Source organism: Mus musculus, chromosome 3, assembly GCF_000001635.26.
Source record: "Mus musculus strain C57BL/6J chromosome 3, GRCm38.p6 C57BL/6J".
NCBI lineage: Eukaryota > Metazoa > Chordata > Mammalia > Rodentia > Muridae > Mus > Mus musculus.
Window position 1 is genome coordinate 76,533,915 of NC_000069.6, and position 24,178 is coordinate 76,558,092.

Here is a 24,178-nt window from a genome sequence, read left to right on the forward strand (position 1 = left end):
TGCTTAGTTCTATAACCAACTTTTCTCTGGTTACTTTATTTCTTCGATGTCTATCTTTTTAGTTATGTATATTTTAGATATTCACCCTCAGTGAGATGTATAATTGGTAGATAGCTTTTTGTGTATCATGCCACTTTATACTACTAATGGTGTCTTTTGCCATGCAGAAGATTTTCAATTTTGTGAGGTCTAATTTATTTTTTATTGATTTATTTTTAAGTCTTTAATAAAACATTTAATTGAGTTTTATTTTATGATAAAGTTTCTGGGCTATCAACAATATTACAATTGTTTAAAGGATTTAACAAAACAAATTGAAATTCAATTCATTTCTAGAGCCTTATAGGTTGGAATTTTAAGGTACAGCAAGACACAAAAATAGTCCAATGCTGTTCATTATTGGCCATAGGTAGCAGTGTACTGAAAATCACTGGACTTTGGCTGAATCATGGGGTCTGAGCATGAATTTACACTTGTTATGAGTGCATGCTTATATAGGTTTCATCTCCCTATGAAAATTGCCTTATTAAAAAGTTGCTGAAACCATTAAGTGTTCTTGCAAACTTGTATACAAGAAAACTACAAGAGAGAAGACTTTGAGTCAATGAAAGTAGGGAATATTGTGCTCATTGCTCCAGGCTCATTGCTATAGATGCCATTCTTTAACTTTAAAGGGATCAACACAGATAGAATGCTCCCGGAGACTCAGAGAGGAGTCTGTTCTTTTCTTGCAGTTCAAGGAGAGTAAAGAGAGGTCTAAAAAGCTCAAATGAGGTCCAATTTGTTAATTTTTGTCCTTAGAGTCTATGCTACCAGTGTTCTACTAAAAAAGCCTCTTGCAATGGTGCCAAGGCTAATTTTACACAGTTTCTCTTTTATTAGATTCTGTATTGATGCCATTGATACATTTGGAGTTGTGTTTTGTGCAATGTCATACATATGGATCTATTTGCACTCTTTAACACATATCCATCAACTTTGACATGCTCCATTCATCGAAGATGCCTTTTTTTATCCAGTGCATAATTCTGACTATTTTGTCAAAACTCAACTGTCAATTGATATGGGGCTGAACCATTCTCCAGTATAGCTTTTAAATTAGTTTTTCAGCCTATTGATATCTCAAACTAGTATCCGTGTTCAAGAAAATTCAATGGTAAAAAGATCTTTTGATTTGTTTTTTCAAAAGGACTATGGGCTAGAACTGTTATATAGAGTGACTCCTATGATCTGCTTCATTGAAGCACAGTCATGAAAGCATATTATTGTCATGACTGTAGAGTGATCTTCTTCCAATCTGTGAAGATGGTGAGGTTAACAAGGAGCACAGTGCAGGCTGTTGATTCAAAGGTTTTCATTGAAATGTGAAGGTGAGAGAAGTAAGTGAAGTCGAATATGCCAACAAACAGGCATTTTCCCCAAGATCAGCAGTTATGTTTTAGTAAAGAGTCTGCATAATATAAGAGCAGGTTTTCCAAAGAAATGAAAATTAGATTTAACATGTTTTTTTCTGTCACATACATTGATTTATTGAGAGGAGATTTTATGGTTTGTACCTTGCATTTCTAAGGTTAAGGATTAAGTTGTGATAAACAGAGGTGAGTTTTTAATATGTTTCTCCAGAAATGGCTATGCATTTGTTCTCCCAAAATTAAGTAGCATGGATATTTATTCAAATGGCCATTATAGTATGACATTTAAAGTTAAATTCTGGCTGAGTGTTTAATATTGTGGTAGAGTTCATGGTCAGCATAAGCAATGTTATGATTTAATCTCTATTGTCCCTCAAACAAACTGAAATAAAACAAAATATCCTATTGCAGGATGTGGCTATAACTACTTTCATTAAGAACATACTGATTTAATAGCTTTATTATATTTCTAAATGATAATATAAAAATAGTGGATAATTACAAGTCTAAAGAAATAATTAGCAATTTATTTTTAACTATAAGATAAATTCTTAGTAGAGATATATTCATCTAAAATCAAAGAAAATGATACTAGCAAACTATTAATTTATATATTTCAAAATAACATGGAACACATATTTATCAACAAAAGCTTTATTCACCTAAAATTCAAAGTATAAATTAAATTATACTAACAATCTGTTAATTTATATGTTTCAAATTAACATGGAGTATTTATCAGTGAAAGCTCAATTTTTAAAAGAAGTATACAGTAAATAAATGGTAAGATAGGTTAGTATCTGTTGAGTTTACATTAACAGTTTAGATTCTTTAAAAATCTTTAATATATTTATTTTGCTCGTGAACATAAGTGACTTCTCAAGTAACCAACTCTGTGATTTATTTCATTTTTGTAGGACTTTGGTGATGATGGGTCCCTGTATATTACCAAGGTTACCACAGTTCACATGGGAAATTATACATGCTATGCAGATGGCTATGAAAATGTCCGTCAGACACACATCTTCCAAGTGAATGGTAAGACGCCTGGTTTTACTGTCACCAGTTTTGCTAAGCTAATGATATCACAGTGGACTAGACAGTACCTTAATTTTAGCAAGGTACAAATTTTTGTTTTTGTACTTACTGTTAGTATACTATAATTTACTTTTAAGATCCCACCTGATTAACACTATAAATTAACAACAATTTAGTCATCATAAACTATTGCAAAGTAATAAAAAAGCATGGGAGGGAAATAATCATTTTAGTTGAAAATGTCAATCATCAGGCAAACATGAGTTTTAGAAACCCATAAGATTAACAATTTAGAATTTTATATCATAACAGCTGTTTAATCACTATTACTATCATTATAGAAATTTCTTACTTATTTTTGAGTCCTGGTATCTGTTGTAACTCCAATATCTATTTTGCAAAGGAAAAAAAAAATTGAGAGTTGATGGCTACCTTTAACTATTAAATGAGTCTATCCTGGGAAACATGGAGCATTGTCTTAAATTTTGTTGTTGTTGTTTTGTTTTTTACCACAGTATTATTTATGTGAGGCACATTTTTAGTGGTTTGGAATGTTAATCAAAATATATAAAAATTTTATTTAGCACAGATTTAACTTGAGTTGGCATAAGATGCTATGTACCTTGTGTTATTAGTACTAATTTTCATACTTTATCATATGTAGTATTTATCTACTCTGTGATCAAGCTGAGGCTGCTTTGAGAGGGTAGACAGTGCGACTGACATGCAAGCCTGCATTTATAAAAGAAACATGAGGCTATGAGTATGGTAAGGTGCCCTAGGGCCTTGTGGATGTACATCCACACTGGGGTTCCCTATCCACGTGACCTGGAAAGCTATAAAAGTGTTTGTTGTAGAGAATAGCATATTTTAATTTTTTATTGGATATTTTCTTTATTTACATTTCCAATGCCATCTCCTTTCCAGGTCTCCCCTCTGAACTCTCTCTATCCCATCCCTGCTCCCCATGCCTCTATGAGGGTGCTCCACCACTCACCCACTCTCTCCGGCCTTCCTACCTTGGCATTTCCCTACACTGGGGCATTGAATCCCCACAAGACCAAGGGCCACTCCTCACACTGATGTCCAACAAAGCCATTGTGGTCACTTGTTTAAATAAGTAATTGTGCCCTAACATGTAGTGTCAGCTGCTCAGTGTCATACAATAGGGGTCATATTTGAAACGTGCTTAACTTCTTACTATCACTGACAGATCACACCTAAGGACAAGAGTGACTGAAAACACAAGTCTTATGGATGTGAGGGGAAGGGTAGGTAAATAGAGCTATGGAAAAAAAGAGCAAACATAGAGACTGCAAAATCACTGATGCAAAAGTCAAGTGTGATGTCAGGCTCTCTGTGTATTCAGTACTTAATTTAACATTTGAATCAAATCAAGCACAAGCTTGATTAAATTACTTAGCAATGGGTATAGATAGATAGTCAGAGACTTGAGCCTTGGATCTGAAATTTCAAGGAAGAGAAAGAAGCCATAGAAACAGTGAGAGTAAGGAAACCCATGTCCAGGAATGTATTCATACGGGAGGGAATTTGAAGCTAGCATAGGACTCACTTATAAAAAGACATTAATAACAACAGTGCTGGAAAACATGGGTAGTCTGATGGTCTGGGACACTCAATAGTACTAGGTACAGCCTGTGACTTCTGGGGAAAACTCAGCAGGAAACTTGCACTGGCTCTAGTTTGAAGTCAGTTTCCAAGGGAATCTGTGAAGAGCACAAAGCAATGGCATGCTCTGCATTTCACGTGCTTTGAACAGGATTGACAGACCCCTGAGCCATATTTCCGGTTGACTCCATTCTGTGGGTGCTTACAGTCTAAATACATTAGGCCTAGTATAACTGACATAGCAAGGCCTATTCATTTTTCCCTTTTACCAGTAATTGACTTCAACCAGTCTAGCTCTGGGAACTTTCTTACTGTTTGTGGAAAGAAAACATAAAAGTTCTACTTCACTCTATTGCAAGCAGTTAATTTTTGTCTCCTAACACCACTTCCTGTCAATCTCAGCCCTCCTTCTTTCACTCTAGCCACATGCTCCTTCCTTAACAAACAGTTCATATTCCATCTTCGTCAGAACTTTATTTTAAAATATGAAAACTATGAATCCCCAGTCTTCATCAGCTATTTGGAAAGTGTGGCTTTCCCAGGCAAGCTGGAGACTGTGCTGCAGGGAGCTTGTAACACGTGGGAGTTCAGGTCATGAGAACCAGGCTGCATGGCTGCCCTTCAGGGGTTCCTCCTCCTTGTTCCTCTCTGACACTGGTTTATTCAGAATGTCATCTACTTTCAGAAAGTCATTGAGTGCCAGGTGAAAAATTCAAGGACCTGAGCCAAAATTTGGGTTTCTATGTTGTAGGACTCAAACCCAGGTACCATGCTGTTCCCTGTTTTATCCTCTATTGTGAATGAAGTGTTTGTTCTTTCATGTAAGTTTTTTTTTTCCTGAAAGTAGAATAGAAAAAAAATACAACAAACAAACAAACAAACAAACAAAATCCAAGAGACCTCTGACATGAAACCCCATCCACCATCAATGATAACCTTATTATAAGAAATTCAAATTATAAGAAATTCAAAACAAACAGTTATCTCTGTGGAATTCTGCTTCCCCATTATTAAGCGTATAGATCCTCAAGTCAGTATCAAACTAGACGCAATACCAGCCTTCTATTTATGTGACTATATTTCAACCACTTTGAGTTCACGATACCTGCTTTCCTGAGTAGATTGTGGTTGATGTTACCAAAACTGTATGCTGAAACATAAAGCAGGAAGGCAAAGTCCAACTTAAGTTCTAGATCTGAGTACTTAAGCATCAGTTTGAACCACGGTTTTTGTATGTGTATGTGTGTTAAACCACCAGTGTACTTTGTGTATATTTGTATAGTATATGTGTGTGTGTATTGGTAATTGATATATGAAGTAGGGAAAGACTTAGGGATTTTAGAACCTTGCCTCAGGCATGCATACCCACAAACTCATACAAACACAGAAAAAAAAGTAAACTCTTTCTTCCATAAGTTCATTCTGTCCATAGTATTTTATCACAATTTTTAAATATTGCTTAGTTAAGTGAACTATTTCTCTAGTCCTCCTACATATGTATGTATGTATGTTATGTGTATGTATATGCTTATTTATTTTACTAGGTATTGCATTTTAACTTATACAGGAGGCCAATTATTTACTTATTTTGGGCTTTAAAATATTTATTACAGAAGCGTTTATTGTAAAAAAACATTTGTACATAAAATTCATAAAATATATTCTGGCTATGGCTTATTCTCATCAGAATCTTGAGATCTCCATTCATTCAATCTGAATGTTATTTCTCTTTGTATGTTTAGAAAACAAATAGGAAAATAAACAAACCCAGGACTTAAAAAGCAACATTAAGCATGACAAGAAACACACATACACAGGAACACACACATGCACATCTCCAAACATACCAACAATGGGCACACAGAGACAACCAAGTACACAGCACACATGTACACTTATGTTTCTGTACATACATAGGCATACACAGGCACAACCAAAACAAACTAATATAGAATCAGAAACCATAATACAAACTCAAAATTGTAGTAAAAGATGATAAAATAAAGCAATATGAGACAAAACATAATCTACAAAAGCACCACTGAGTTGTTTCCTGATGGCCATCTACTGGTCAACATAGTGCCAACCTTTTAGTGTGTTTTATATACCCTGTGAATTTCCACTAGAGAACAGGTATTATTTTTTCCTTTGCAAGTAGTTGTCAGTTAGTGATAGTCTTTTGGTTAGATATGGAAGAATGTTTCTAATTCTTCTGCTCAGTGCAGGGACCCCTTCTGGCTTGAACCTGTGCAGGTCCAGGGCATGCTGCTACCATCTCTAGGAGTTCATTTCTGTATCACTTGCACAGTATCTGTAAAAGCCAATTTTGCTGTTGTCATCCATCAACTCTAGCTCTTACAGTATTTCTGACTTTTCTTTCATATTGTCCACTGAGAACTAAAGGCCAGTTCAGTTCAGTTTGATATCACCCTTAGGGCTGAGTGTTCCAACGTTTCTTACTTTCTGACATGGTGCACTTGTTGGTCTCTGTGCTTGTTGTCATCAGGAAAGCTTCTGATGATGACTGAGCAAGATATTGATCTATGAACACAATGTCATTAGGAGTTGTTTATTCCTCCTATAGGGTTGCAGACCTCTTCAGCTCCTTCTTTGGCGACCCTGTGTTCCATCAAATAGATGACTGTGAGCATCCACAGGAGGAACAACATTATGAACTAACCAGTACCCCCAGAGCTCATGACTCTAGCTGGATATGTAGCAGAGGATGGCCTAGTTGGCCATCAATGGGAGGAGAGGCTCTTGGTCTTGCAAAGATTATAAGCCCCAGTATAGGGGAATTCCAGGGCCAGGAAGCAGGAGAGGTGGGTTGGCGAGCAGGGTGAGCGTGAGGGTATGGAAGATTTTCAGAGAGGAAACTAGGAAAAGGGATAGCATTTGAAATGTAAGAAATAAGAAATGAAGAAAATATCTAATAAAAAATAAAATAAACAAGTAACAGACAAAAAAAGAAAAAAAAAGGGAGTTGTTAATTGCTACATTCCTTTAGCAGAACTATAGTATTTATAATATTGCTTTTTCCCTAGGTATATGTAGTCTCAAGTTTTTAGCCACTGGTATTCCATCTCATGGAGTAGGTGTGAAATCCAGTCAGATAATGGTTGGTGGCTCCCACATTGTTTGTGTTCATGTATCATCCAGCTTATGATGCAGACAAGTCATCTTTGGTGATGTGAGCTTTCATAACTGGGTTGGTGGTTACTGGTCTCCTCTAGTAGAGTGAAGAATAACTTACATTAACACTATTAAGTAGGGGTTAAGATTCTATTTAGGTGCCAGATCAACTTCTCCATGCTAAATAAAGTATGTAAGTGTTGTCTTCAGCAATATGGTATCACCATTGTGGAAAGCAATCAATATCATTGGAAATATCTTGGTACTTTCCATGTCACCCATTGGCCAGCACCTAAAATATAAGTAATCCCCTCCTTGTACTAGAAATTTCACCTGGTGGCAAAAGAAGTCTATTTAGAGCATTATCTTCCCCACTATTTGGTGAATGCATTTAGTTTTCTTTCCTAATTGTTTATGCTTTTATGAACTCTCTTCAGTCTGAGGTTTCCACTTAATCTATCAAATGACCATTCTTGTTAGTTGTCCTTCCAGTATTGCCTCTCTTATACCCTCTTGTCTCCCTGCCCCTGTTTAATACTCAGGTTCCAGTCTTCTCATTTTTCCATAACATTATATTTTATTTTTCCTGCCTGGAAAGATTCTCTCCTACATGCTAGTCCCTTACTATACAGCAAACATCTGATCATATGGATTGCAGCCTGTTTATCAAAGGCTGAAAAGCAAAAATTCACAGCTAAGCAAATATAGTCTATCTTTCGGGTGAGTTACATCACTCACAATGGTTTTCTTTTCTGATTTTCTTTCCTTGCTTTCCTCAGCTCCATTCATTCTTTTGCTAAGTTCATATACTCCCTAAACTCACAACTTTCTCTTGAGAAATATTTCATTTTGTAAGTGTACCATATTTTCTTTATGCATTCATTTGTTGATGAACATCTAGGCTATTTTAATTTCTGGCTTGCTATTAAGGATTTATTGACAAACAATGAACATGAAAGAGCATGTATCTATGTAGCAGCAAGCAGAGTCCTTATGCCTAAGAAGAGCTTAACTAGACCTTAAGGTAGATCTGTTTGCAACAGTCTGAGGAAGTATCTCATTTGTTTCCTAAGTGCCTCTACACTTTGTAAATATGGATTTTTTTGCATTTTCTAAATATAGCCAACATGTTAAACCAGCACCATTTGTTGAACATGCTCTCTTTTCTCCAGTGTGTATTTGCAAATTCTTTGTCAAAAATCAGGTGTCAGCTGGTGTGGGGATTTGTGTCTGGACTCACATCTGATTCCATTGATCAACATATCTGTTTTTATGACATACCATCCTGTTTTTACTAATATAATTTGATAGTACATCTTCAAATTGAGAGCAATGATACTTTCTGGTTTTATTATTTAGAAAAATTTAACTATCCTGAGTATTTTGTGATTTCATATAATGCTGAAAATGTTCCTTTCAATTTATGTGAATAACTTAGGTGGAATTTTGATAGCAATTGTGCAGAATCTGCTGAAGGATTTTGGTAGAATGGCCATTTCACAATATTAGTCATACAAATTCATTAGTATGAGAAATCTTTTCTTTTACTGACATCTCTCTCTTTCAATTTCTTTCTTAAATATTTTAAAGTTCTTTAAATGCAAGTCTGTTGCTTACTTGGTTAGCTTACATACACTCACACACACCACACACATGCATAATGTATGTGTAAAACATATGTGATATTTATATTATATTAATATACAATATTGATAATATGTTATATATTACATAATACAATGTGAGTGTAATTTTAAAGTTATAGTGAAAGTCATTTTCTGTAATATTTATCATCTGTAGAAGTTTTCTCTTGAGTTTGTGTGATATTTAATTTTATTTGATTTTGATTTTGATTTTTACTCTTTAATTCTTTTTTAGAGTTCATATTTTATCCCCTTCCTGGCACTCCCTGGAGCCCCAGGTATCTTGAGGGTTAGTTGCATCTTCTCTGACCGAGTCCAGACCTGGCAATCCTCTGCTATATATGTTTTGGGAGCCTCATATCAACTGTTATATGCTGCCTGGTTGGTGGCTCAGTGTCTAAAAGATCCCGGGGGTCCAGGTTAGTTGAAACTGCTGGTTTTCCTAGAGTCACATTCCTCCTTGGCTTCTTCCAGCTTTTCCCTAATTCAGTCACAGGGGTCAGCAGCTTCTGTCCATTGGTTGGGTACAAATATCTGCATTTGACTCTTTCAGCTGCTTGTTGAGCCTTTCAGAAGGCAGCCATGATAGGCCCCTCTTTGTAGGCACCCCTTAGCCTCAGTAATAGTGTCAGGCATTGGAACCTTCTCTTGAGCTGGGTCTCATTTTGGGCATGTTACTGTACTTCCTTTTACTCAGGCTTGTCTCCATTTTGTTTCTGCAGTTCTTTCAGACAGGAGTAATTCTGGGTCCGAGTTTTTGACTGTGGAATGGCAAACCCATCCCTCACTTGAAGCCCTGTCTTTTTACTGGAGATGGACTCTCTCTCCACTGTAGGGCATTTCATCTAAGGTCCTTTGAGTCCTAAGGGTCTCTCACCTCTCAGGTCTCTGGTACATTCTAGAAGGTCCCTACACCTCTTACCTCCTAAGGTTGCCTGTTTCAGTTCTTTCTGCAGGCCCTTGGGGCTTCAGTCCTGTTCCTCTCAATGCCATACCTGATCATGTTCCCCTCTTCCCCTCCCTATTGCCTCTTCCACCCAGGTCACTCCCTTCCTCTCTCCACTCCTGTGGTGGCTTTATTCTCCCACCCAAGAGGGATTGAGGCATCCTTACTTGGGTCCCTTGGCTTGATAGCCTTCTTGAGTTCTGTGGATTGTATCCTGGGTCTTCTGTACTTTTATGGCTATTTTACATTTATTAGTGAGTATGTACGATGCATATCCTTTTAGATCTGAGTTACCTCACTCAGATGTTATTTTCTAGTTCCACCCATTTGCCTGCAGAACTCATGATGTCCTCGTTCTTTTTTTTTTATTTGTAAGTTCTTTTTTTTTCCATTTTTTATTAGGTATTTAGCTCATTTACATTTCCAATGCTATACCAAAAGTCCCCCATACCCACCCACCCCCACTCCCCTACCCACCCACTCCCCCTTTTTGGCCCTGGCGTTCCCCTGTACTGGGGCATATAAAGTTTGCAAGTCCAATGGGCCTCTCTTTCCAGTGATGGCCGACTAGGCCATCTTTTGATACATATGCAGCTAGAGTCAAGAGCTCCGGGGTACTGGTTAGTTCATAACGTTGTTCCACCTATAGGGTTGCAGATCCCTTTAGCTCCTTGGATACTTTCTCTAGCTCCTCCATTGGGAGCCCTGTGATCCATCCATTAGCTGACTGTGAGCATCCACTTCTGTGTTTGCTAGGCCCGGCATAGTCTCACGAGAGACAGCAACATCTGGGGCCTTTCAATAAAATCTTGCTAGTGTATCCTGGAGGGCATCATCCTGAGTGAGGTAACACATTCACAAAGGAACTCACACAATATGTACTCACTGATAAGTGGATATTAGCCCCAAACCTAGGATACCCAAGATATAAGATACAATTTGCTAAACACATGAAACTCAAGAAGAATGAAGACTGAAGTGTGGACACTATGCCCCTCCTTAGAATTGGGAGCAAAACACCCATGGAAGGAGTTACAGAGACAAAGTTTGGAGCTGAGATGAAAGGATGGACCATGTAGAGACTGCCATATCCAGGGATCCACCCCATAATCAGCATCCAAACGCTGACACCATTGCATACACTAGCAAGATTTTATTGAAAGGACCCAGATGTAGCTGTCTCTTGTGATGTTCTCGTTCCTAATAGATGAGTAGTATTATATTGTGTATCTTGCCCTAGTTTTTATTCACAAATGAGTTGTTCACTTTTCATGAGATTTTATACTTTTCTTGTTTCTTTCTCTTTTTTTTTTTTTTTTTGATATCCAGTTTTAATACATTGTGGTCAGATAGAATCCAGTAGTTTTTCAATAGTATTGTATCCTTCAAATTATTAACTGTGTCCATATATGTGGGCCATTTTATAGAATGTTTCATGAGCTTCTGAGTAGAAGCTATATTCTTTGATGTTTGGATGAAATGTTCTATAAACATTTGCTAGGTCCATTTGTTATAGGACTTAATAGAAATTAAATCCACAATTTCTCTATTTAGGCTTTTCCTAGATGAGATGTTCTTGTTGAGAGTAGAGAATTGAAGTCACCCACTATCACTGGCATATGCTAATAGAATAAGGTACTAAGGAAAAAGATATGCCATTTAGGCTTCAAAAGATTTCTCCAAGTATCTTGGAAATTCTGCTAATATTAAACAGTTTAAAGTATAAAATAGATGGCATATGGTCCACTAAACTTTTGTCCTATTTAGGGATTCTATTACTGTGATGAAAAACTACCAGGAGCCAAATCAACTCGAGGAGGAAAGAATTTATTTCATTTTACACTTCAGTGTAATAAATAGCCACTCATGGATGTCAATACAAGAACTCAAGCTGGCACCAGAAGGCAGGAACTGAAACAGAGACCGCAGAGGAATGTTGCTTACTAGATGCTCCCCATGTCTTGTATAGCTTGTTGTGGCTGCTTGTTTGTTAGGTTAGGTTTGGTTTGTTTGGTTGTTACTGTTTAGTTGTTGTGTTATTGTTTAATAATCAGGGCTGCCCTACCCAGGATTGGTTTCACCCACAGAAAGCAGGGCTTTTCAACATCAAACATTAATCAAAACTTGCTCCATAGGTCTCTCTGCAAATCCAGGGGCATTTTCCAATTTTCTGAAGTTCCCTTCTCCTAATTGACTCTAGCTTGTGTCAGGTTGACACAAGCATAGGGTTCCTAAGAAATTCAGTAGCTCAAGTATTTTAAATTAGTTTCCTGCTTCTAGCCTTTGGGGGAAAAAGAATCATAGTGTAAAGTAACACTGAGTGATTGAGTTCAGCCATCAGGGTCCACAAACTTCTACAATAAACACATTTTAAGGATTATAATATTTAATCCCATTTTAAGAAGCCAGATAGAAAAATGAAGAAGTAGGGATTTTAACTCCTATCCCAAGATCAAAAATGAGGAGGTTCATAGCACATAGAGATGTACTTTACTCAGCTGTAAAATGAGGGGCATCTTGGTGACTGAGACAGGATATTCTCTAGGGGAACTTCTAGGATGTCTGTGCCCACTAGCAGGCCATATTTTTGAAAATGGCCATGGAAAGTATTTTTGCCTTTGAACAGAAAAGAAAAAAAATAGGTAGACGATAAGAAAATGGCACCTCTAAACTCCCTGGGGCCCCTAGTCTCTTGAAGGTTAAGTTAGAGGTCTGGTTGGGTGGGGGGTAGTGGGTGGGGACATCCTTGTAGAGACAGGGGTAGGGAGCAGGTATGGGATGCGGAACAGTCAGGTGGACCTGGCCGGGGGAAGGGAGGAATCTGGAGTGTAAGCATAAATAAATAAATAAATAAATAAATAAATAAATAAATAAATAAATAAACAAACAAACAAACAAACAAACAAACACACACCAAAAGAGGGGAAATGGTCTTCCCTGTGAGAAATGCTTAAAAGAGCTTTAATGAAAGCACCGAAAATTCATCTCATCAATTAACTAACTAACTTTAAATTGAAAAGATCTTAATTTTTAATGACTGAGAAGAAATGAAAAAGAAAAAAAAACCAAAAAACATGCTGGTTAAATAGCAAGCCCTTGTTACTCTAAAACTTTCTGGTATGCAAGAGTACTTTATATAGCATTAATTAAGTAATGTCTACTTATAATAAAATGTAGAAAATTGTAGTATTCATTATAAATACAAAGTAGCCCTAAATTGATTTACTATAGTATATATAAGCATTTCAAAACATTTTACTTTCTTTGTTTTTTGGGGGTGTGTTTTGCATTTGTTACAATATCAAATATAACAAAGAATAGTTGGGCACAAAGAGATACTTTGGCAAAGCACCAAGAATGTTTAGTGGAGTGCAAAGCAGCTAATATATTTATGGATCTACTAAATCCCTATAAGTACCTTTAAATTTTCTATCATGTTTTTCAAAAAGCAAAACAAACAAATAAAAACCTTGAAGAAATGAAATCATCATGTGTAACTTGAAATTCTACAGCCAGGAATCTATCTAATGAGAGTAAACAAGACCATCGCCTGTTACTATGGCAGTCCCTGAATACTACCACAGGTAATGAAATATGTGACAGCTTCAAAAGGCAAAATTAAATTAAACATCTCAGTGTTCTGACAAAATAAAAGTCTATCAATAGCTATGTCTCTTTTCTGACAATGTACAATTCGATTGCTAAAATATAAGCCTGCTTCTGTGTCCTTGTTTGCAAAAGTGTTATGCCTCTACCAAAGGACTTTGACTCTACAGTGGAATTCATTTCAGGCTTTTCTTTTCCCCTTTATATAAAGCAACCTGCCTGTAGATCTTAAGGTTACAATAAAGAATGTTTGAAAATAGTAAACGTCATCACTGTTTATTCTACCCCCTGGGCAAAATGCTTGTCTACAATCACAACCGACTCATGTGTATGTTGCTGCTGCTCTGACATTCAAATTTAAGACTTACACATAATATTGAAAAGAATAATTTTCCTATTCATGTCAAAAGCTCTTGTTTATATTTGAAAATCATATTTTTCTCCATCAAAACCAGAAAATATCTGAAAGAAAATCAAATCACCAGGGCCTCAAAATTTAATCTTCTCTACTGACTAAGGGAATTTGGAGGAAATGGCTAAAGGAAGAGCCAAGATGGGTTGGTTAGTTGATATTGTTCTTCCTGTGGGATTGCAATCCCCTTCAACTCCTTCAGTCCTTCCCCTATCTTTTCCATTGTGGTACCTGGTCTCAGTCAGAAGGTTGGATGTGAGTATCTGCGTCTGCATTACTGTGCTGGCAGAGCCTCTCAGGGACAGGCATATAAGGCTCCTGCCAGCAAGCTCTTTTTGGCATCAGCAATAGTGTCTGGGTTTGGTGTCTGCAGATAGGATGGGTCCCTAGATGGGGAGGTCTCTGGATGACCTTTTGTTCAGCCTCTCCATTTTTGTCAATGCTTTTCCATTAGACAGGAACAATTCTGGGTTAAAAATTGTGAGATGTGTGGGTGACCCCATCCCTCAACTTGCCTATCTATTTACTGGAGGTGGTCTCTATAGGTTCTCTTCCAGGGACTACACCACCAACAAAAGAATATACATGGAGGGATTCATGGTTCCAGCGACATATGTAGCAGATGATGGCCTTAAATGGCATCACTGAGAAGGGAGGCCCTTGGTCCTATGGGGGCTTGATGGCCCAGCATAGAGGGATGCTAGAATAGTGAGGCAAGAGTGGGTGAATGGGTGGAGGGGTACCCTCATAGAGGCAAAGAAGAGACAGGAGAGATGAGAATGGGGGGGTTATAGAGGGGAAACCAGGAAGGGGATATCATTTAAAATGTAAATGAATAAAATGATACTTTTAAAAAACAGTTATTAATTAGAGAATGGGAAGGGGAATGGGCACAGGAGCTGTTGGAAGGAGACTACCAGGGAGGGGGAGGGAAGAAAGTGATGAAATGCTCTTCCACTTAAAAACATAAAATAAAAATAAATAAATAAATAAAAAGCAACAGACAAACAAAAAGAGCCAAGATGTGTTTGCTCTGTGCACTGAGGAGCTAAACTTCCTGCTGTTCTATTAGCAGCATAGAGACCTCTGTTTAAGAGTAAATCTTGGTCAATATTGCCAAAGTTCAGAGAAGAGTAAAATATTCCTGCAAGCTCTGAGATTCAGAAAGTTGGAAGAAAGAAGCTACCTGTCTCTTCATTGTCTGTACCACATAGTTAGTTTATAAATGTTACTCAAGAGAGGCTCCCCTTGCTTGGTTATTTGTTGGTCAGTTTGAAGAAAGAAAAGCACAAAACATTATCAAAAACTTGAATGAAGTACAAATTTTCAGGGCTCCTCTTGGTAGAGCAACAATTCCATGTTCAGTAAAGATCCACTTGTCTTAACAAGTGATCCTTTTTTTATATATTTTTTATTACGTATTTTCCTCAATTACATTTCCAATGCTATCCCAAAAGTCCCCCACACCCTCCCCACCCCACTCCCCTACCCACCCATTCCCATTTTTTAGCCCTGGCGTTCCCCTGTACTGGGGCATATGAAGTTTGCCTGTCCAATGTAATCCTGTTATGTTTGAGAATATTTCATTCCTAGAAAAATGGAACTTTGACTTGAATGTTTAAATTTATGGTGAAATGGGAGAATGCCTATCCCATATTGAATGCTATCAGCCAATCAGGTCTCATTCATTTCCCTGCAAGGGCTCTGAGAAGGACATTAGAGATGGCTGCCTCCTTGTTCAACCGAGGCTGTACAGTGAAGGGGGATAGCTACCACTTGAAGCCACTTGCTGTGAGAATCTGTGTGTCTATCAGCTGTTCTTAAGCAGAGGCAACACACTTGTCATTGGACAGTCTTTCCCCAGGGGTAGACTGGTCATTGCCGAGAAAGCACAACTCTCATCTCATGAGGAAGAATTGTTTGTATTCTGCATGCCCTTTCTGAAAAAGAACACTGGAATCAAGTTCTGATGCTTGTGAATCTAATCTGGTTTTTAGTATTTATTATTAATAGATTATTTAATTGTTGCTGCCTTGTTTCTTCCCAAGTAAACAATTAGAGACTAAGTAATTTCCTTATTTCTGTTTTGCAATATACTCAGACTCATGGAAGTCCTTTTTTTGATACTTATTTTAACCATTTGACTACTCCACCTGGAAAATCCTAGTGATTGCATTGCATATTTCTTTAAGGCCTCAATACATGATAGAACGGTGTATTCATAAGAAACCTAGGATTATCTGTTGAATTTTGCTTCCTGTGATATAATGCATACAGGTATAGTTCAAGATAGTACTTGAAAGTATTTAAAAGTTCTCTTATTAGATTCTACATCATATTACCCACATACCCTAATTATCTAATAAGCAGTATATGGAAGCAAACCAGGTATCTTGATCCAAATGAAATCAATTAACGTTCACTCACAACCAAGGAAAGGACCACGGCCAAAACCATGGATTCTGGTTGACCTAAGTCAGAAGCTACTTTGTGTTAGTTGTCACAGAGCTTCTATAGTCATAAAACAAAAGGAAGTAGGTAAACCAATACACTTACTCAGTTGATGAGGATATTTGGTAAATAGACATATGTGGGATTTAGAAGTTATGGCAATTTTAGCTTTGTGTTAGGTGGAGAGCAGGGGTTACATAGCTGTCAGGATAAATCAAAGAGTTTTACCTAAAAGTACTAAGGGTGTTAGGTTACATACCTGGCTGATAGTAAGGGCTTTTAAAAGGGAGTTATGTATTTTGGAAGTGGGTAGAGGTAAGGATTACATAAGAAAGATCCTGGAGAAATTTTGGAGGATGTTAATAATATGTTATATTTTAAACAAAATTAAATACTAATTAGCGATATCTATTTCTTCATATTTATCAAATAGGTCTTTTCACACTATATCAGTTTTATCCAGTATTATAAATGTTTTATCCTAGCCCAGTTAATAAAAAGTAACCAAAAGTAGTTAAATCCATGAACTGATCTCAAAGAACAATAATAATAAAACATATAAAGCATATAACATCAAAAATAGAACAATAGGTAAGATGACAGGAAACAAAACACCCATGGAAGGAGTTACAGAGACAAAGTTTGGAGCTGAGACAAAAGGATGGACCATCTAGAGACTGCCATACCTGGGGATTCGTCCCATAATCAGCCTCCAAACGCTGACACCATTGCATACACAAGCAAGATTTTGCTGAAAGGACCCAGATATAGCTGTCTTTTGTGAGGCTATGCCGGGGCCTAGCAAACACAGAAGTGGATGCTCACAGTCAGCTATTGGATGGATTACAGGGCCCCTAATGGAGGAGCTAGAGAAAGTACCCATGGGAGTAAAGGGATCTGCAACCCTATAGGTGGAACAACAATATGAACTAACCAGTACTCCCGGAGCTCATGTCTCTAGCTGCATGTGTATCAGAAGATGGCCTAGTCAGCCATCAGTGGAAAGAGAGGCCCATTGGTATTGCAAATTTTATATGCCTCAGTACAGGGGAAGGCCAGAGCCAAGAAGTGGAAGTGGGTGGGTAGGGGAGGGAGGTATGGGGGACTTTTGGGATAGCATTGTAAATGTAAATGAAGAAAATACCTAATTAAAAAAAAAGAAAAAAAGATGACAATATAGCATATATATATATATATATAATTTTAGAATATAATTATTTGTATAAAATTCCCTCTATTATCTTCAAATGTGTTTAAACTTTTCTTCAATAAAACACTTAAAAAAAGTGGGTGTGGGTGTGACTGAAATCACCTTAACTTTGTCATAATTAAGAAGGAAATTCCGGAAAAATGAAACTTCTAAATAAATTTTTTGAATAATATTTCTACTGGATGTTCAAGTTTAGATAGTCAGTTTGGGATTTTTATTGTTGTTTATTGGTATTCTATTATCTTCTGGCTGCCTGTCTTCTAATAGAATTTCTCCTCTTCCTCCTGTTCCTATCCCCCCTTCTTCTTTTATCTACCCACTCTCCCCTTGTTATTCTCCTTCTTCCTTAGGCTTCCTCATCTCCTCTCTCCTCTTTTTCTTGTCCTCTCTCTTCATTTGTGTTCACCCCACTTTCTTCTCGCCCTTCCTCTCCTGGTCCAGCACATCACACACACCCTATCTTCCCTAAACAGTACCCCTTCTCAGTCATGACTTTTTCATCTTTCCTTTACCATGTTTATTACTTTTAAGATTTAATCTTTACCAATAGGCTTCTGGCATTTATTCCTGGTATTTACTTTTGTTTACCTTACTAAATCTTTGGAGCTAGTTATAGTTAATGTTTATATATTAAATTTTCAAAAATAAAATTTTGTTTTATAAATGCTACTATATTTGTTTTAACTTAAATATACTTATGCTTTATTTATAGTGAACAGTTCTTATTTGCTAATTCCATTGACATGAAAATGTTTTATGTATTTTTCTGTTACACTTATTTTTCTTCCATATGATGCATATTTACTTGATCTCTCACATAAATTTTTATCAAAATCTGAAATTTATTGAGAGCAGAGGTCTGCTATATTCCTTTGAGAAGTATTGAGTTCTGTTTTGGCATGAACTTACATGCATATCTCTTTGCTTCTTGAGAACTGAAGCTCAGCTTGATAGTCTAGAGGACTCTTTATTCCAGGCTTTCGTTTGTCCTTCTTTTGAGATATATTACTTCTCAGTTCTCTAGGAAGTATGCAGCTCTTTCTTCTTCTTTCTTTTTTCTTTTCTTTTTTTTTTCATTATCTCTCTTTGTTCTATTTAGTGTTACTCATGTGGTACATATCTCAACAAGGTTTCTTATAGATTTTAAACTTGTAGTTACATAGTTATTTGTACTTTCATAAGTCTATACATTTAGTTTGACCTTGTTTTATGAATTTTATCCTATGGATTCTGCCAAGGCTTTAATCGTTCTTATACATATTACCATAGCTCGCTCTCTCTCTCTCTCTCTCTCTCTCTCTCTCTCTCTCTCTCTCTCTCTCTCTCTGTGTGTGTGTGTGTGTGTGTGTGTGTGTGTGCGCACGCAAGGGGGAAAGAATGCATAAATTCCTTTATATCATTTTCTTGCAAATTACAACTATTATTCTTCTTGAATTTGAAGAGATTATCCTTAGCAAGAAACCTACAAATTCCCCTCAGCATTATTATCCATTGAAACCCTTCTAGGAGGAAACTGACTATTTAGTTTTATCTTCTTATTTCATGGCTACTGCCTTAATTTTAACTAATAACAGTCATTTCAAATTTATTATAGTTCCCACAAAACCATATTCTGTCATTTGGAATCATAAAACAATTAAACAAAACAAAACTTTGGAAGTTTTATTAAAGTCATTGTTTTATTGGCCTACATTAGTAGGGCATGTGTCTTGTCTTATTATATCTTGGTATGCTGTGTTTGGTTGTAGTCTCTTGGAAGCCTGCTTTATTGTGACAGGAACTAGAAGGGGAGTAGATCTGTGGGCTAGGAGAGGTGGGGGAAAGCTAGGAAAAGTGGGGAGAGGGGTAACTGATTGGGATGTATTGTATGAGAGAGGTAGCTATTTTCCTTTGATCTCTTTTTTTGTTGTTGTTAATTAATTTATATTTTACACTCCTTATTCCATTCTCCCTCATCCACCCTCCGACTACTCCACATCCCATACCCCCTCCCCACCTGCCCTGTCTCTACATGGATGCTCCTAACCGCCACCCCACCTGATCGCTAAGCTCCCTGGGGCCTCCAGTATCTTGAGGGTTAGGTACATCATCTCTGAATAAACATAAACCCAGAAGTCCTGCACTGTATGTGTGCTGGGACCTCATATCAGCTGCTGTATGCTGTCTGTTTGGTGGTTCAGTGTTTGAGAGTTCACGGGGGTCAAGGTTAATTGAGACTGCTGGTCCTCCTATAGGATCAACCTTCTTTTCAGCTTTTTTCAGCCTTCCCCAAACTCAACAGGGGTCAGCTGCTTCTGTCCATTGGTTAGGTGCAAATAACTGCATCTGACTCTCTCTGTTGGGTCTTTCAGAGGTCAGTCATGATAGATCTCTTTTTATGAGCATTCCATAGCTTCAGTAAGAGTGTCAGGCCTTGGGACCTCCCTTTGAGCTGGATCCGACTTTGGGCCTGTCACTGGACCTTCTTTTTCTCAGGTTGGTCTCTATTTCCAGCCTGTAATTCTTTCAGATAGAAACAATTTTGGGTCAGAGATGTGACAGTGGGATGGCAACTCCATCCCTCACTTGATGTCATGTCTTCCTGCTGGAGGTGGGCTCTATAAGTTATCTCTCCCTACTGTCAGGAATTTCATCAAAAGTCCCTCCCTGTGTGTCCTGGCAATCTCTCACTTCCCAGGTCTCTGGTGCATTCTACGGGGTCCCCCAACCTCAAATTTTCTGAGGTTCCCTGTTTATATTCTTTCTGATGGCCCTCAGGTCTTCAGTCCTTTTCCTTAACTCAATACCGGATCAGGTTCCCCTCTACTCCCCCACTTCCCCTGCCCAACCTCATTCCCTCCCAAATCCCTCCCTTCCTCACTCCCCACTTATGATTGCTTTCTTCTCTCTCCCAAGTGGGACTGAGGCATCCTCACTTGGGCACTTTGTACAAAGCTCAAGTCCAAGTGGATCAAGCACCTCAATATAAAACCAGATAAATTGAACTAACAGAAGAGAAAGTGGGAAATAGCCTTGAACTCATTGGCACAGGGGGACATTTCCTAAACAGAACTTGAATAGTTCATGCTCTGAGATCAAGAATTGACAAATGGGACCTCATGAAACTCGAAAGCTTCTGTAAAGCAAAGGACATGATCAATAAGACAAATCTGCAACCTACAGATTGGCCAAAAAATCTTCACTAACCCCACATTCAATAGAGAGCTAATATCCAAAATATATAGAGAACTCAAGAAGTTAATCACCAAAAAACCAAACAACCCAATCAAAAAATGGGGTATAGAACTAAACCAAAAATTCACAACTGAAGAATCTCGAATGACTGAGAAGTACCTAAAGAAATGTTCAAAGTCTTTAGTGATCAGAGAAATGCAGATAAAAACAACCCTGATATTCTACCTTAATGTTGCGCGCACTCAACAGGCCAGGAAGAACAACGCTGCTACAGGATCCTTCTGCACACATTTATTCAGTCCTGTTTCTTCTTTCTCTATATTTCTCCCTTGTTTATATCTCCCTTGTTTTTATATCTCCCTGTTTATATCTCCCTTGTTTATATCTCCCTTGTTTTTATATCTCCCTTGTTTTTATATCTCCCTGTTTATATCTCCCTTGTTTATATCTCCCTTGTTTTTATATCTCCCTTGTTTTTATATCTCCCCCGAACCCTGGGCCTCTCACTCTTTTATACTCTCAGTTCCCATCCACGCACAGCAGGCCACGCCACCTCACCAGGCACGCAGCTTCAGCTAATCAGGGCAGCAGGGGCAAATCTCCATCAAATTGGATTCACCTGTATCCTGGTACACCTGCGCAGCACTCAAGATGTTTGTGTCTTATATGAGGAAGTCAGGTGCAAGTCATATGACTTAGCTGCAGTCCCTGGCGCCTTTGGGACTGCCGCCACACCCGCTCCCCACAATTCCCCCTTTTTTCTTTTTTGGCAGAGAGAATGTCTGTAGATAGCCCCCCGCAGCCATGCCCCTTACCCGTCCTTGGGTGACAAACAGCATTGGTTTGATCCCTGTCTTAGGTTGGTGACATGCCCAGGGAGTCTTATCACTGACTACCTCTCTATCATGCCAAGCCACACCTGGGGAGATTGTGTTTTGCTTGCGGCAGGTGCATCAAAGGGCCAGGATGTTAATTAACTTATGGCCAGATCTTAATTGCTGCAAGCAAGCCTCATGGGTGAAGGTAGAGGTCTGATCCCCAGTGTGCAAGCATAGGGGCCCTACACAAAACCATCCCTTAGGCTCATCACCCAGAGAGGTCTTGGCCAGCTCCCGTGTCGTTTTTCCTGGGGGAAGGTAACTAGGACACTGACCCTTCATGCAATCAGACGTGCCTTCCACAGGATGCCAACAGCAAGCTATCCTCTGTGCAGTGCTTAGCCTCGCAACCCTTGGCATAAAGCAGCATTATTTCTTTTAGAGCGGCAAACCGAATCTGAGGAGATTGTCCCGCCTCCACTGCAGCAAAAGCCTACGCTACCATGGCGAAAGTGTGGGCCGCACACTCTGCACCTAACACATGTGCCAAACACAAAACACACACTATAACAAGCATACATCCCAGGGCTCTCATCCCCACTCATCTTCCCTGAAGCAAGGGATAGATGGCCAGCGGGGCTATCTCTTTAAGGGGAATTCAGGGATCAAAAAGCGTGGAAAAATTTGAATGTCATGTCGAGCTGGTATCGGCTTCTGGAATAGCGAAAGGATCTCCCATCTCGGCTCCATCCTTTGTGCTTGTGGGATCATCCACCACATCCACAGGGGCAACTGGATCGGGAGCCTCATTCTTGCAGCGTCTCACCAATCTCTCCGGCACCCAAAGAGGTTCCGTCTGGTCCTGTGGAAACACACAAACAGACCCTCTCGCCCACGTCAACACTGAATCTGGTTGATCCTCTCCAAATCTCCGGACAGAAGGTCCACCTACAGGTGGCTGCTGAGGAGACATAGGGAGGAGGCGCAGAAGCTAATTCGCCTTCCTCCTCCACCTCGGCTCTTTTGTTTCCTCCTTCCTGACCACCTGATAACACTGTGTCTCCTTTCTTTTTCCTTTTTCTTTTTAAGCCCTTCTTTTCCAACATACTTTCTTGTTGCTCTATAAGGATTTTCTGACCTGTCTTGACTGCCTCTACACACAGTTTCAAACAGTAACAGAGTCCATATATCAGACCAAACAAGACCAAAACTATCAGACCTACCCACAAAGGGTCAATGGGAGAAAAAAGCATAACTACACAGCGAGGATCTATTGATCACTACACTGAGGTTATCATACTTCCTTAACTTGTCCCCAAACCAGGAACCTTAACTTGTCCCAAACCGTGAACCTTTTGTTACCTTGTGCCTGCTTCCTGGCAACTTTATGCTCGCCTCTATTTTATCCGAGGTCCTTCCCAAACTCCTGGGTTACTTTGTGCCTACTTCCTGGCAACTTTATGCTCACCTCTATTTTATCCGAGGTCCTTCCCAAACTCCTGGGGTCCCAAGTTTCACTCACCATGAACTTACCCTGCCAGCAACCACTGACTGCTGAAAGTTCTGAACTCGGTGGGGGAGTCGGTTCCCCGTACGGGCCACCAATTGTCGCGCCCACTCTCGACCAGCAAGAACGACGCGACCACCAGTCCTTCTAACAGCAGTTTATTCCGTCTTCATCTTTCTTCTTTCTCTTCATCAGTACCGTTCCCCAGCTGAAGAGTTCTGAATCCACGCCAGATCCTTCTCAACAGTCTGTTTTACGGGAACACTTTATTAACCCCTTCTTCCCCGTTATGCAGTTCTGAATCCTCCCTGTAGCAGGGGGTCTTCGCTCATGCCTGAAGATGTTTCTTGTCCCAGGTTTTCTCGTCCAGGGTTTTCTCTTCCCGGGTTTCGGCACCACTTGTTGCGCGCACTCAACAGGCCAGGAAGAACGACGCTGCTACAGGATCCTTCTGCACACATTTATTCAGTCCTGTTTCTTCTTTCTCTATATTTCTCCCTTGTTTATATCTCCCTTGTTTTTATATCTCCCTGTTTATATCTCCCTTGTTTTTATATCTCCCTTGTTTTTATATCTCCCTTGTTTTTATATCTCCCTGTTTATATCTCCCTTGTTTATATCTCCCTTGTTTTTATATCTCCCTTGTTTTTATATCTCCCCCGAACCCTGGGCCTCTCACTCTTTTATACTCTCAGTTCCCATCCACGCACAGCAGGCCACGCCACCTCACCAGGCACGCAGCTTCAGCTAATCAGGGCAGCAGGGGCAAATCTCCATCAAATTGGATTCACCTGTATCCTGGTACACCTGCGCAGCACTCAAGATGTTTGTGTCTTATATGAGGAAGTCAGGTGCAAGTCATATGACTTAGCTGCAGTCCCTGGCGCCTTTGGGACTGCCGCCACACCCGCTCCCCACACCTTAAGCCACTTAGAATGGCTAAGATCAAAACTTCAGGTGACCACACATGTTGCCCAGGATGTAGAGAAAGAGGAACACTCCTCCATTGCTGGTGGGATTGCAAACTGGTACAAACACTCTAAATCAATCTGGAGGTACCTCAGAAAATTGGAAATGGATCCACCTGAAGACTCAGCTATAGCACTCTTGGGAATATACCCAAAAGATGCCCCACCATGCCTCAGGGGCATGTGTTCCAATATGTTCATAGCAGCCTTATTTGTGATAGCCAGAAGCTGG

The 24,178-nt window shown here is 38.9% G+C and overlaps 1 protein-coding gene across 6 annotated transcripts in view; it reads left to right on the forward strand.

The window, feature by feature from the left end:
• The window catches only part of Fstl5 (follistatin-like 5), a 635,736-nt gene that overhangs the window by 459,640 nt on the left and 151,918 nt on the right, over positions 1-24,178 (forward strand). For all 6 annotated transcript variants that reach the window (XM_006501262.1, XM_017319517.1, XM_006501263.1 and 3 more), the window contains exon 8: positions 2,330-2,450. In XM_006501262.1, the coding sequence (XP_006501325.1) occupies positions 2,330-2,450 (121 nt within the window). The remainder of the gene's footprint in view (positions 1-2,329; positions 2,451-24,178) is intronic.